The sequence below is a fragment of the Salmo salar genome, chromosome ssa27, assembly GCF_905237065.1.
Source record: "Salmo salar chromosome ssa27, Ssal_v3.1, whole genome shotgun sequence".
NCBI lineage: Eukaryota > Metazoa > Chordata > Actinopteri > Salmoniformes > Salmonidae > Salmo > Salmo salar.
Window position 1 is genome coordinate 28,742,565 of NC_059468.1, and position 12,023 is coordinate 28,754,587.

At 40.7% G+C, this 12,023-nt stretch overlaps 1 protein-coding gene and 1 long non-coding RNA gene across 10 annotated transcripts in view; one reads left to right on the forward strand and one right to left on the reverse strand.

Annotated features, from left to right (window-relative positions):
• LOC106588853 (protein PALS2-like) overlaps nucleotides 1-12,023 on the reverse strand; it is a 99,907-nt gene that overhangs the window by 26,169 nt on the left and 61,715 nt on the right. For 2 of the 9 annotated variants that reach the window (XM_014178332.2, XM_014178331.2), the window contains exon 1: nucleotides 4,179-4,435. The exons of the other annotated variants lie outside the window; for them this stretch is intronic. In XM_014178332.2, coding sequence (XP_014033807.1) covers nucleotides 4,179-4,302 — 124 coding nt within the window. In that variant the 5' untranslated portion in view covers nucleotides 4,303-4,435. Of the gene's footprint in view, nucleotides 1-4,178; nucleotides 4,436-12,023 lie in introns of those variants that run through there. 9 annotated transcript variants of the gene reach the window in all.
• On the forward strand, nucleotides 1,187-1,801 carry LOC106588855 (uncharacterized). Its single transcript, XR_006762339.1, has 2 exons — nucleotides 1,187-1,307; nucleotides 1,666-1,801. It is a non-coding gene; the product is annotated as an uncharacterized lncRNA (long non-coding RNA).

The window sequence follows — 12,023 nt, forward strand, 5'->3', positions numbered from 1 at the left end:
AAGGGAGAGAGAGAGGTGTTAGTTACTGTAGATATAGAAAACAGAGATAAAGAAGGGAGAGAGAGAGGTGTTAGTTACAGTAGATATAGAAAACAGAGATAAAGAAGGGAGAGAGAGAGGTGTTAGTTACAGTAGATATAGAAAACAGAGATAAAGAAGGGAGAGAGAGAGGTGTTAGTTACAGTAGATATGGAAAACAGAGATAAAGAAGGGAGAGAGAGAGGTGTTAGTTACAGTAGATATGGAAAACAGAGATAAAGAAGGGAGAGAGAGGTGTTAGTTACTGTAGATATGGAAAACAGAGATAAAGAAGGGAGAGAGAGAGGTGTTAGTTACAGTAGATATGGAATACAGAGATAAAGAAGGGAGAGAGAGAGAGGTGTTAGTTACTGTAGATATGGAAAACAGAGATAAAGAAGGGAGAGAGAGAGGTGTTAGTTACTGTAGATATGGAAAACAGAGATAAAGAAGGGAGAGAGAGAGGTGTTAGTTACAGTAGATATGGAAAACAGAGATAAAGAAGGGAGAGAGAGAGGTGTTAGTTACAGTAGATATGGAAAACAGAGATAAAGAAGGGAGAGAGAGAGGTGTTAGTTACAGTAGATATGGAAAACAGAGATAAAGAAGGGAGAGAGAGGTGTTAGTTACTGTAGATATGGAAAACAGAGATAAAGAAGGGAGAGAGAGAGGTGTTAGTTACTGTAGATATGGAATACAGAGATAAAGAAGGGAGAGAGAGGTGTTAGTTACTGTAGATATGGAAAACAGAGATAAAGAAGGGAGAGAGAGAGGTGTTAGTTACTGTAGATATGGAAAACAGAGATAAAGAAGGGAGAGAGAGAGGTGTTAGTTACAGTAGATATGGAAAACAGAGATAAAGAAGGGAGAGAGAGAGGTGTTAGTTACTGTAGATATGGAAAACAGAGATAAAGAAGGGAGAGAGAGAGGTGTTAGTTACTGTAGATATGGAAAACAGAGATAAAGAAGGGAGAGAGAGGTGTTAGTTACTGTAGATATAGAAAACAGAGATAAAGAAGGGAGAGAGAGAGGTGTTAGTTACAGTAGATATGGAAAACAGAGATAAAGAAGGGAGAGAGAGAGGTGTTAGTTACTGTAGATATAGAAAACAGAGATAAAGAAGGGAGAGAGAGAGGTGTTAGTTACAGTAGATATGGAAAACAGAGATAAAGAAGGGAGAGAGAGAGGTGTTAGTTACAGTAGATATGGAAAACAGAGATAAAGAAGGGAGAGAGAGAGGTGTTAGTTACTGTAGATATGGAAAACAGAGATAAAGAAGGGAGAGAGAGGTCTTAGTTACAGTAGATATGGAATACAGAGATAAAGGGAGAGAGGAAGTCCCACTGTAGATATGGATTACAGAGATAAAGGGAGGAAGTCACACTGTAGATATGGAATACAGAGATAAAGGGAGAGAGGAAGTCACACTGTAGATATGGAATACAGAGATAAAGGGAGGAAGTCACACTGTAGATATGGAATACAGAGATAAAGGGAGAGAGGAAGTCACACTGTAGATATGGAATACAGAGATAAAGGGAGAGAGGAAGTCACACTGTAGATATGGAATACAGAGATAAAGAAGGGAGAGAGAGAGGTGTTAGTTACTGTAGATATAGAAAACAGAGATAAAGAAGGGAGAGAGAGAGGTGTTAGTTACTGTAGATATGGAAAACAGAGATAAAGAAGGGAGAGAGAGAGGTGTTAGTTACTGTAGATATGGAAAACAGAGATAAAGAAAGGAGAGAGAGAGGTGTTAGTTACTGTAGATATGGAAAACAGAAATAAAGAAGGGAGAGAGAGAGGTGTTAGTTACTGTAGATATGGAATACAGAGATAAAGAAGGGAGAGAGAGAGGTGTTAGTTACTGTAGATATGGAAAACAGAGATAAAGAAGGGAGAGAGAGAGGTGTTAGTTACAGTAGATATGGAAAACAGAGATAAAGAAGGGAGAGAGAGAGAGGTGTTAGTTACTGTAGATATGGAAAACAGAGATAAAGAAGGGAGAGAGAGAGGTGTTAGTTACAGTAGATATAGAAAACAGAGATAAAGAAGGGAGAGAGAGGTGTTAGTTACTGTAGATATAGAAAACAGAGATAAAGAAGGGAGAGAGAGAGGTGTTAGTTACAGTAGATATGGAAAACAGAGATAAAGAAGGGAGAGAGAGAGGTGTTAGTTACAGTAGATATAGAAAACAGAGATAAAGAAGGGAGAGAGAGAGGTGTTAGTTACAGTAGATATGGAAAACAGAGATAAAGAAGGGAGAGAGAGAGGTGTTAGTTACTGTAGATATGGAAAACAGAGATAAAGAAGGGAGAGAGAGAGGTGTTAGTTACAGTAGATATGGAAAACAGAGATAAAGAAGGGAGAGAGAGAGGTGTTAGTTACAGTAGATATGGAAAACAGAGATAAAGAAGGGAGAGAGAGGTGTTAGTTACTGTAGATATGGAAAACAGAGATAAAGAAGGGAGAGAGAGAGGTGTTAGTTACTGTAGATATGGAAAACAGAGATAAAGAAGGGAGAGAGAGAGGTGTTAGTTACTGTAGATATGGAAAACAGAGATAAAGAAGGGAGAGAGAGAGGTGTTAGTTACAGTAGATATGGAAAACAGAGATAAAGAAGGGAGAGAGAGAGGTGTTAGTTACAGTAGATATGGAAAACAGAGATAAAGAAGGGAGAGAGAGGTGTTAGTTACTGTAGATATGGAAAACAGAGATAAAGAAGGGAGAGAGAGAGGTGTTAGTTACTGTAGATATGGAAAACAGAGATAAAGAAGGGAGAGAGAGGTGTTAGTTACTGTAGATATGGAAAACAGAGATAAAGAAGGGAGAGAGAGAGGTGTTAGTTACAGTAGATATGGAAAACAGAGATAAAGAAGGGAGAGAGAGAGGTGTTAGTTACAGTAGATATGGAAAACAGAGATAAAGAAGGGAGAGAGAGAGGTGTTAGTTACTGTAGATATGGAAAACAGAGATAAAGAAGGGAGAGAGAGAGGTGTTAGTTACAGTATATATGGAAAACAGAGATAAAGAAGGGAGAGAGAGAGGTGTTAGTTACAGTAGATATGGAAAACAGAGATAAAGAAGGGAGAGAGAGAGGTCTTAGTTACTGTAGATATGGAAAACAGAGATAAAGAAGGGAGAGAGAGAGGTGTTAGTTACAGTAGATATGGAAAACAGAGATAAAGAAGGGAGAGAGAGAGGTGTTAGTTACAGTAGATATGGAATACAGAGATAAAGAAGGGAGAGAGAGAGGTGTTAGTTACAGTAGATATGGAATACAGAGATAAAGAAGGGAGAGAGAGAGGTGTTAGTTACAGTAGATATGGAAAACAGAGATAAAGAAGGGAGAGAGAGAGGTCTTAGTTACTGTAGATATGGAAAACAGAGATAAAGAAGGGAGAGAGAGAGGTGTTAGTTACAGTAGATATGGAAAACAGAGATAAAGAAGGGAGAGAGAGAGGTGTTAGTTACTGTAGATATGGAAAACAGAGATAAAGAAGGGAGAGAGAGAGGTGTTAGTTACAGTAGATATAGAAAACAGAGATAAAGAAGGGAGAGAGAGAGGTGTTAGTTACAGTAGATATGGAAAACAGAGATAAAGAAGGGAGAGAGAGAGGTGTTAGTTACAGTAGATATGGAATACAGAGATAAAGAAGGGAGAGAGAGAGGTGTTAGTTACAGTAGATATAGAAAACAGAGATAAAGAAGGGAGAGAGAGAGGTGTTAGTTACAGTAGATATGGAATACAGAGATAAAGGGAGAGAGGAAGTCACACTGTAGATATGGAAAACAGAGATAAAGAAGGGAGAGAGAGAGGTGTTAGTTACTGTAGATATGGAAAACAGAGATAAAGGGAGTGTCACGCCCTGACCATAGAAAGCCCTTGATTCTCTATGTTGTTGAGGTCAGAGCGTGACTAGGGGGGTGTTCTAGTCATTCTATTTCTATGTTGGTGAATTGTATGGTTCCCAATTAGAGGCAGCTGGTAATCGTTGCCTCTAATTGGGGATCATATTTAGGAAGCCCTTTCTCCCACCTGCTTTGTGGGATATTGTTTCAGTTAGTGCCTATGTGCGCGCTGTACTTCACGTTCGTTGGATGTTTTGTTGTTTTTTGTTGTTTCACTGTGAATTAAAATGATGTGGAACTCAACTCACGCTGCGCCTTGGTCCGCTCTGTACGACGATCGTGACAGGGAGTGAGGAAGTCACACTGTAGATCAGCGACGAATGACTGCCAGCCCCGCCTCCCTTTTGTAGGCCAGCTTATACGTTTCCCCATAATTCTACCCGTCTTTCTCTCCTTCTACCCGTCTCTCTCTCCTTCTACCCGTCTCTCTCTCCTTCTACCCGTCTCTCTCTCCTTCTACCCGTCTTTCTCTCCTTCTACCCGTCTCCCTCTCCTTCTACCCGTCTTTCTCTCCTTCTACCCGTCTCTCTGTCCTTCTACCCGTCTCCCTCTCCTTCTACCCGTCTTTCTCTCCTTCTACCCGTCTCCCTCTCCTTCTACCCGTCTCCCTCTCCTTCTACCCGTCTCGCTCTCCTTCTACCCGTCTCGCTCTCCTTCTACCCGTCTCTCTCTCCTTCTACCCGTCTCTCTCTCCTTCTACCCGTCTCTCTCTCCTTCTACCCGTCTCTCTCTCCTTCTACCCGTCTCTCTCTCTTTCTACCCGTCTCTCTCTCCTTCTACCCGTCTCTCTCTCTTTCTACCCGTCTCTCTCTCCTTCTACCCGTCTCTCTCTCCTTCTACCCGTCTCGCTCTCCTTCTACCCGTCTCGCTCTCTCTCTACCCGTCCCGCTCTCCGTCTACCCGTCTCCCTCTCCTTCTACCCGTCTCTCTCTCCGTCTACCCGTATCCCTCTCCTTCTACCCGTCTCTCTCTCCTTCTACCCGTCTCCCTCTCCTTCTACCCGTCTCCCTCTCCTTCTACCCGTCTCTCCCTCCTACCTGCCTCTCTCTCCTTCTACCTGTCTCTCTCTCCTTCTACCCGTCTCCCTCTCCTTCTACCCGTCTCTCCCTCCTACCCGCCTCTCTCTCCTTCTACCTGTCTCTCTCTCCTTCTAACCGTCTCTCTCCTTCTACCCGTCTCTTTCCATCTACCCGTCTCTCTCTCCTTCTACCTGTCTCTCCCTCGTTTCCCTTGCTACTCTTGCGCTACGGTCTTGGCTATAGTATAATACAATAAGATAAGTATAATAATATATTAATATCTTGGCTAGTGACTAGCCTAGTGGTTAGAGTGTTGGGCCAGTAACCAGCAGGTAGCCTAGTGGTTAGAGTGTTGGGCCAGTAACCGAGAGGTTGCTAGATCAAATCCCCGAGCTGACAAGGTAAAAATCTGTCATTCTGCCCCTGAACAAGGCAGTTAACCCACTGTTCCCCAGTAGACCATCATTGTAAATAAGAATTTGTTCTTAACTGACTTGCCTGGTTAAATTTAAAAATATAGATATAAAGGGATCTCTTCCTTAATATTATAGGCATTCATGTGGATGCTAGAAATGTCTTTCACTTAGACCCCAAGTCTAAAAATGGCAACTAATTTAAACCATGATCTGTAGAGGTATTTTTAGTACTTGTGTGTGTGTGTGCGTGCACCCACCCACACACACACACAAACATCCACACCCACACACAAACATCCACAACCACACAGGTAACTGCCAAAATAAAGGAAACAGTTGAGTAAATGAGGAATACAAATTATACTGATAGCAGGTGCTTCCACACCGGTGTGGTTCCTGAGTTAATTAAGCAATTAACATCCCATCATGCTTAGGGTCATGTATAAAAATTCCCAGTTGCCCATTATTTTGGCTACCATGACTAGAAGAAGCGATCTCAGGGGCTTTGAAAGAGAGGTCTCAAAGGAGCATAGGGGGTTTAAAGAGTCTGTGTGTGTCTCAGTCACCAGATCTCAACCCAATTGAACACTAATGGGAGATTCTGGAGCGATGCTTGAGGCAGCATTTTCCATCAACAAAACACCAAATTATGGAATTTCTCTTGGAAGAATGGTGTCGCATCCCTCCAATAGAGTTCAAGACACTTGTAGAATCTACGCCAAGGTACATTGAAGTTGTTCTGGCTCGTGGTGGCCCAACACCCTATTAAGACATTTTATGTTGGTGTTTCCTTTATTTTGGCAGTTACGTATAACTTTTCATTAGATCATACATATGAAAAAGATATGCAGTCATTCACAGACACTGGGGTGAGAAAGGGTCATAATGTGTTCAGGCGGAGGTGCCAAGGTCAGAAACAGCTGACTAAGAAAATGACAATACTACAGTTTTGCCTAGAAACCACACCCACAAAAACATGCTTCATGTATTGATGTTACAGGCCTTGTGTGAGTCATGGAATGTTAATAAGGGGACAACTGAAAACATCTTTGGAGTAGACTTTTCACCATGGTTTTATGATAACAGAACGCCCATAAAAACAACTCCAAATCATATCCACACATGTACAGCACACAGACCCATACCGAGTAAAAACACTAAACAGAAGTGTATAAAAACACACTCATACTCTATATCTCTAACTCCATATCCATCTATATCTCTAACTCACATTTACATTTTAGTCATTTAGCAGACACTCTTATCCAGAGCGACTTACAGTAGTGAATTTCATTTCATACATTTTTTCCCCCCGTACTGGGACCCCATGGGAATCGAACCCACAACCCTGGCGTTGCAAACACCATGCTCTACCAAGTGAGCCACACGGGATCTCAACTTCCTCTCTAACTCTCTCCCTCTAACTCTATCAATTCAATTCAAGCGGCTTTATTGGCATGGTAAACATATGTTAACATTGCCAAAGCAAGTGAGGTAGATAATATACAAAAGGGAAATAAACAATAAAAATGAACAGTAAATAGTCACAGAAGTTCCAAAATAATAAAGATATTACGAATGTAATATTATGTATATATACAGTGTTGTAACGATGTGCAAATGATTAAAGTACAAAAGGGAAAATAAATAAACATAAATATGGGTTGTATTTACAATGGTGTATGTTCTTCACTGGTTGCCCTTTTCTTGTGGCAACAGGTCACACATCTTGCTGCTGTGGTGGCACACTGTGGTATTTCACCCAATGGATATGGGAGTTTATCAAAATCATGTCTGTTTTTGAATTCTTTGTGGATCTGTGTAATCTGAGGGAAATATATGTCTCTAATATGGTCATACGTTGGGCAGGAAGTCAGAAAGTGCAGCTCAGTTTCCACCTCATTTTGTGGGCAGTGTGCACATAGCCTGTCTTCTCTTGAGAGCCAGGTCTGCCTACGGCGGCCTTTCTCAATAGCAAGGCTATGTTCACTGAGTCTGTACATAGTCAAAGCTTTCCTTAAGTTTAGGTCAATCACAGTGGTGAGGTATTCTGCCACTGTGTACTCTCTGTTTAGGGCCAAATAGCATTCTAGTTTGCTCTGTTTATTTGTTACTTCTTTCCAATGTGTCAAGTAATTATCTTTTTGTTTTCTCGTGATTTGGTTGGGTCTAATTGTGTTGCTGTCCTGGGGCTGTGTTTGTGAACAGAGCCCCAGGAACAGCTTGCTTAGGGGACTCTTCTCCAGGTTCATCTCTCTGTAGTTGATGGCTTTGTTATGGAAGGTTTGGGGATCGCTTCCTTTTAGGTGGTTGTAGAATTTAACGGCTCTTTTCTGGATTTTGATAATTAGCGGGTATCGGCCTAATTTTGCTCTGCATGCATTATTTGGTGTTCTACGTTGTACACGGAGGATATTTTTGCAGAATTCTGCATGCAGAGTCTCAACTTGGTGTTTGTCCCATTTTGTGAATTCTTGGTTGGTGAGCGGACCCAGACCTCACAACCATAAAGGGCAATGGGTTCTATAACTGATTCAAGTATTTTTACCCAGATCCTAATTGGTATGTCACATTTTATGTTCCTTTTGATGGCATAGAAGGCCCTTCTTGCCTTGTCTCTCAGATCGTTCACAGCTTTGTGGAAGTTACCTGTGGTGCTGATGTTTAGGCCAAGGTATGAATAGTTTTTTGTGTGCTCTAAGGCAACGGGGTCTAGATGGAATTTGTATTAGTGGTCCTGGCGACTGGACCTTTTTGGAACAGTATTATTTTGGTCTTACTGAGATTTACTGTCAGGGCCCAGGTCTGACAGAATCTGTGCAGAAGATCTAGGTGCTGCTGTAGGCCCTCCTTGGTTGGTGACAGAAGAACCAGATCATCAGCAAACAGTAGACATTTGACTTCAGATTCTAGTAGGGTGAGGCCAGGTACTGCAGACCATATCTAACTCTCTCTCTAACTCTACCTCATAGTCTACCTCATAGTCTAACTCATAGTCTAACTCATAGTCTAACTCATACTCTACCTCATAGTGTAACTCATAGTCTAACTCATAGTCTAACTCATAGTCTAACTCATAGTCTAACTCATACTCTACCTCACAGTCTACCTCATAGTCTAACTCATAGTCTAACTCATACTCTACCTCATAGTCTAACTCATACTCTACCTCATAGTCTAACTCATAGTCTAACTCATACTCTACCTCATAGTCTAACTCATACTCTACTTCATAGTCTAACTCATAGTCTACCTCATAGTCTACCTCATAGTCTACCTCATAGTCTACCTCATAGTGTAACTCATAGTCTACCTCATAGTGTAACTCATAGTGTAACTCAGTCTAACTCATAGTCTAACTCATAGTCTAACTCATAGTTTAACTCATACTCTACCTCACAGTCTACCTCATAGTCTACCTCATACTCTACCTCATAGTCTAACTTATACTCTACCTCACAGTCTAACTCATACTCTACCTCATAGTCTAACTCATACTCTACCTCATAGTGTAACTCATACTCTACCTCATAGTCTACCTCATAGTCTAACTCATAGTCTAACTCATACTCTACCTCATAGTCTAACTCATACTCTACCTCATAGTCTAACTCATAGTCTAACTCATACTCTACCTCATAGTCTAACTCATACTCTACTTCATAGTCTAACTCATAGTCTACCTCATAGTCTACCTCATAGTCTACCTCATAGTCTACCTCATAGTGTAACTCATAGTCTACCTCATAGTGTAACTCATAGTGTAACTCAGTCTACCTCATACTCTACCTCATAGTCTAACTTATACTCTACCTCACAGTCTAACTCATACTCTACCTCATAGTCTAACTCATACTCTACCTCATAGTGTAACTCATACTCTACCTCATAGTCTAACTCATAGTCTAACTCATAGTCTAACTCATAGTCTATCTCATAGTCTATCTCATAGTCTATCTCATAGTCTATCTCATAGTCTACCTCATAGTCTACCTCATAGTCTAATTCATAGTCTAACTCATAGTCTAACTTATACTCTACCTCATAGTCTAACTCATAGTCTAAATCATAGTCTAACTCATAGTGTACCTCATAGTCTAACTCATAGTCTAACTCATAGTCTAAGTCATACTCTTCCTCATAGTGTAACTCATAGTGTAACTCATAGTCTAACTCATAGTGTAACTCATAGTCTAACTCATACTCTACCTCATAGTCTAACTCATACTCTACCTCATAGTCTAACTCATAGTCTAACTCATACTCTACCTCATAGTCTAACTCATAGTCTAACTCATAGTCTAACTCATAGTCTAACTCATTGTCTAACTCATATTCTAACTCATAGTCTAACTCATACTCTACCTCATAGTGTAACTCATAGTCTAACTCATAGTCTAACTCATAGTCTATCTCATAGTCTATCTCATAGTCTATCTCATAGTCTATCTCATAGTCTACCTCATAGTCTACCTCATAGTCTAACTCATAGTCTAATTCATAGTCTAACTCATAGTCTAACTTATACTCTACCTCATAGTCTAACTCATAGTCTAAATCATAGTCTAACTCATAGTGTACCTCATAGTCTAACTCATAGTCTAACTCATAGTCTAACTCATAGTCTAACTCATAGTCTAAGTCATACTCTTCCTCATAGTGTAACTCATAGTGTAACTCATAGTCTAACTCATAGTGTAACTCATAGTCTAACTCATACTCTACCTCATAGTCTAACTCATACTCTACCTCATAGTCTAACTCATAGTCTAACTCATACTCTACCTCATAGTCTAACTCATAGTCTAACTCATAGTCTAACTCATAGTCTAACTCATTGTCTAACTCATATTCTAACTCATAGTCTAACTCATACTCTACCTCATAGTGTAACTCATAGTCTAACTCATAGTCTACCTCATAGTCTAACTCATAGTCTAACTCATAGTCTAACTCATAGTCTATCTCATAGTCTATCTCATAGTCTATCTCATAGTCTATCTCATAGTCTACCTCATAGTCTACCTCATAGTCTAACTCATAGTCTAATTCATAGTCTAACTCATAGTCTAACTTATACTCTACCTCATAGTCTAACTCATAGTCTAAATCATAGTCTAACTCATAGTGTACCTCATAGTCTAACTCATAGTCTAACTCATAGTCTAACTCATAGTCTAAGTCATACTCTTCCTCATAGTGTAACTCATAGTGTAACTCATAGTCTAACTCATAGTGTAACTCATAGTCTAACTCATACTCTACCTCATAGTGTAACTCATAGTCTAACTCATAGTCTAACTCATAGTGTAACTCATAGTCTAACTCATAGTGTAACTCATAGTGTAACTCATACTCTGCCTCATAGTGTAACTCATAGTCTAACTCAGTGTACCTCATAGTCTAACTCATAGTCTAAATCATAGTGTAACACATAGTGTACCTCATAGTCTAACTCATAGTCTAAATCATAGTCTAACTCATAGTCTAAATCATAGTCTAACTCATAGTCTACCTCATAGTCTAACTCATAGCGTAACTCATAGCGTAACTCATAGCGTAACTCATAGTCTAACTCATAGCGTAACTCATAGCGTAACTCATAGTCTAACTCATAGTGTAACTCATTGTCTAACTCATAGTCTACCTCATAGTCTACCTCATAGTCTAACTCATAGTCTACCTCATAGTCTACCTCATAGTCTACCTCATAGTCTAACTCATAGTCTACCTCATAGTCGAACTCATAGTCTACCAACAAAACACACAGTTCCAAACCAGACCATCAATTACACCCACCCACACCCACAAAAACAACCATTTAACCATCCCCTTGATTACAGTTAACCCACACACACACACAGAGACATAATCCCCTTTCAAGCTCTCCTATAGACACAAACACACAGAAATTATACTGTCCATGACTCCAATACAAAGACCACACACGTAAGCACGCACACACGCAGGCACAAAGACAGACAGACGGTCAGACAGACATACAGACAGACAGGCAGACAGGCAGGCAGGCAGGCAGGCAGGCAGGCAGGCAGGCAGGCAGGCAGGCAGGCAGGCAGACAGATGTACAGACATACAGACAGGCAGACAGACATACAGACAGACAGATGTACAGACAGACAGACAGGCAGACGTACAGCATGCAGATCCTGGGCCACCAAAAGCTATCACATGTAGCTACCCACATTCCCCACATAAAAGTGTGACTCCACACACACATGCAAGTTTGCCCTAAAGGAACACATAACTGTTGGGATGTGTGTGTGTGTGTGTGTGTGTGTTGGGGTGTGTGTGTGTGTGTGTGTGTCTGTGTTGTTATGTGTTGTTATGTGTGTGTGTGTGTGTCTGTGTTGTTATGTGTTGTTATGTGTGTGTGTGTGTGTGTGTGTGTGTGTGTGTGTGTGTGTGTGTGTGTGTGTGTGTGTGTGTGTGTGTGTGTGTTGGGGTGTGTGTTGGGGTGTGTCTCCAGGGCAGCGTGACTGAACAAGAAGAACCTACGTTTCTCTGTCATATGTCACGAAGACATTTAGACCAAGGTTTGTGTGCTTTGGATCTACTTATAGGATCTACTTACAGTTGAAGTCTGAAGTTTACATACACTTAAGTTGGAGTCACTAAAACTCGTTTTTCAACCACTCCA